Here is a 926-nt window from a genome sequence, read left to right as displayed (position 1 = left end):
AAACAGAGGAAACAGGGTGTCATAGAAAACGATAGGGTGAGTAGGTAGGACTATAAGAAATCGTTCTGGGCGCCTCGGTCTCCACCTTCTCACATCACTCTCCTTCTCCTCGTTATCCAGGAGGCTAAGGACGTCGTTAATGCTCCAAAATCAGTCCTCGAGCGTGTATCCTCTACTTCCTCACGTCCTCGTCCTCGTCCTCGATGTCTACGAGGCTAAACACGGCGTTGCTCACATCGTACAAGTTACGGGAGTCCTCGCAAGGGTGGGCGTCGTCGGTGTGCGCGCAGTTCAAATTTTCCTGATCAAAACTAGTGCCGTTGTTGCAGACGAACGAATACATAAGACTCGCTTCGGCAGGTTCTCCCAAAAAGTTTCTGACGGGGACGCAGACGTGGTACACCTTGCAGTCGTTGTCCACATCTGCGTAGTATCCGTATGGGCGCCCGTCGCATGAGAAGGATGTGTCTAGGGCTTTAAAGAGGAGGTATTCGTAGTCAATTGGGAAGTGCCAGCCAGTCTGAGGCGATGAGAGGGTGAGCAAGGGCAAGAGGAGGAGCAGGAGGAGGGACGGACGCGGCATGGTGACTGGTGTGGTGGTGTGGTGGTGCTGTGGAGAATAATAATAGTGGTAGTAGCCTATAGGTAATGATGATAGTAATAATAATAATAATAATAATAACAACAACAACAACCACCATCATCATCATCATCATCATCATCATCATCATCATCATCATCATCATCATCATCATCATCATCACCTTGTAACCTTTTCCACAAATTACTTACTATAAATTTTAAGAACTAACAAAATCACCCACAAAGACAACAATTCAACCCTTAACACCTGTTGATCAGCGACTTGTTTTTTCCTTGCTACCTCCAGACGATTTTATGCAGCGTAGAAAGGAGGAGGAGGAGGA

At 47.1% G+C, this 926-nt stretch overlaps 1 protein-coding gene across 1 annotated transcript; it reads right to left on the bottom strand.

Annotated features, from left to right (window-relative positions):
- Positions 1–172: 172 nt before the first annotated feature.
- Positions 173–583, bottom strand: LOC145395029 (U-scoloptoxin(01)-Cw1a-like). Its single transcript, XM_080268773.1, has one exon. It carries the CDS (start codon positions 581–583, stop codon positions 173–175), a length of 411 nt encoding a protein of 136 aa, XP_080124899.1.
- Positions 584–926: the final 343 nt, after the last annotated feature.

The sequence above is a fragment of the Coenobita brevimanus genome, chromosome 29, assembly GCF_032717465.1.
Source record: "Coenobita brevimanus isolate Jiangsu-jjx chromosome 29, ASM3271746v2, whole genome shotgun sequence".
Taxonomy (NCBI): Eukaryota; Metazoa; Arthropoda; class Malacostraca; order Decapoda; family Coenobitidae; genus Coenobita; species Coenobita brevimanus.
Note: the sequence above shows the minus strand (reverse complement) of the source record. Positions and strands in the feature narration are given on the sequence as shown.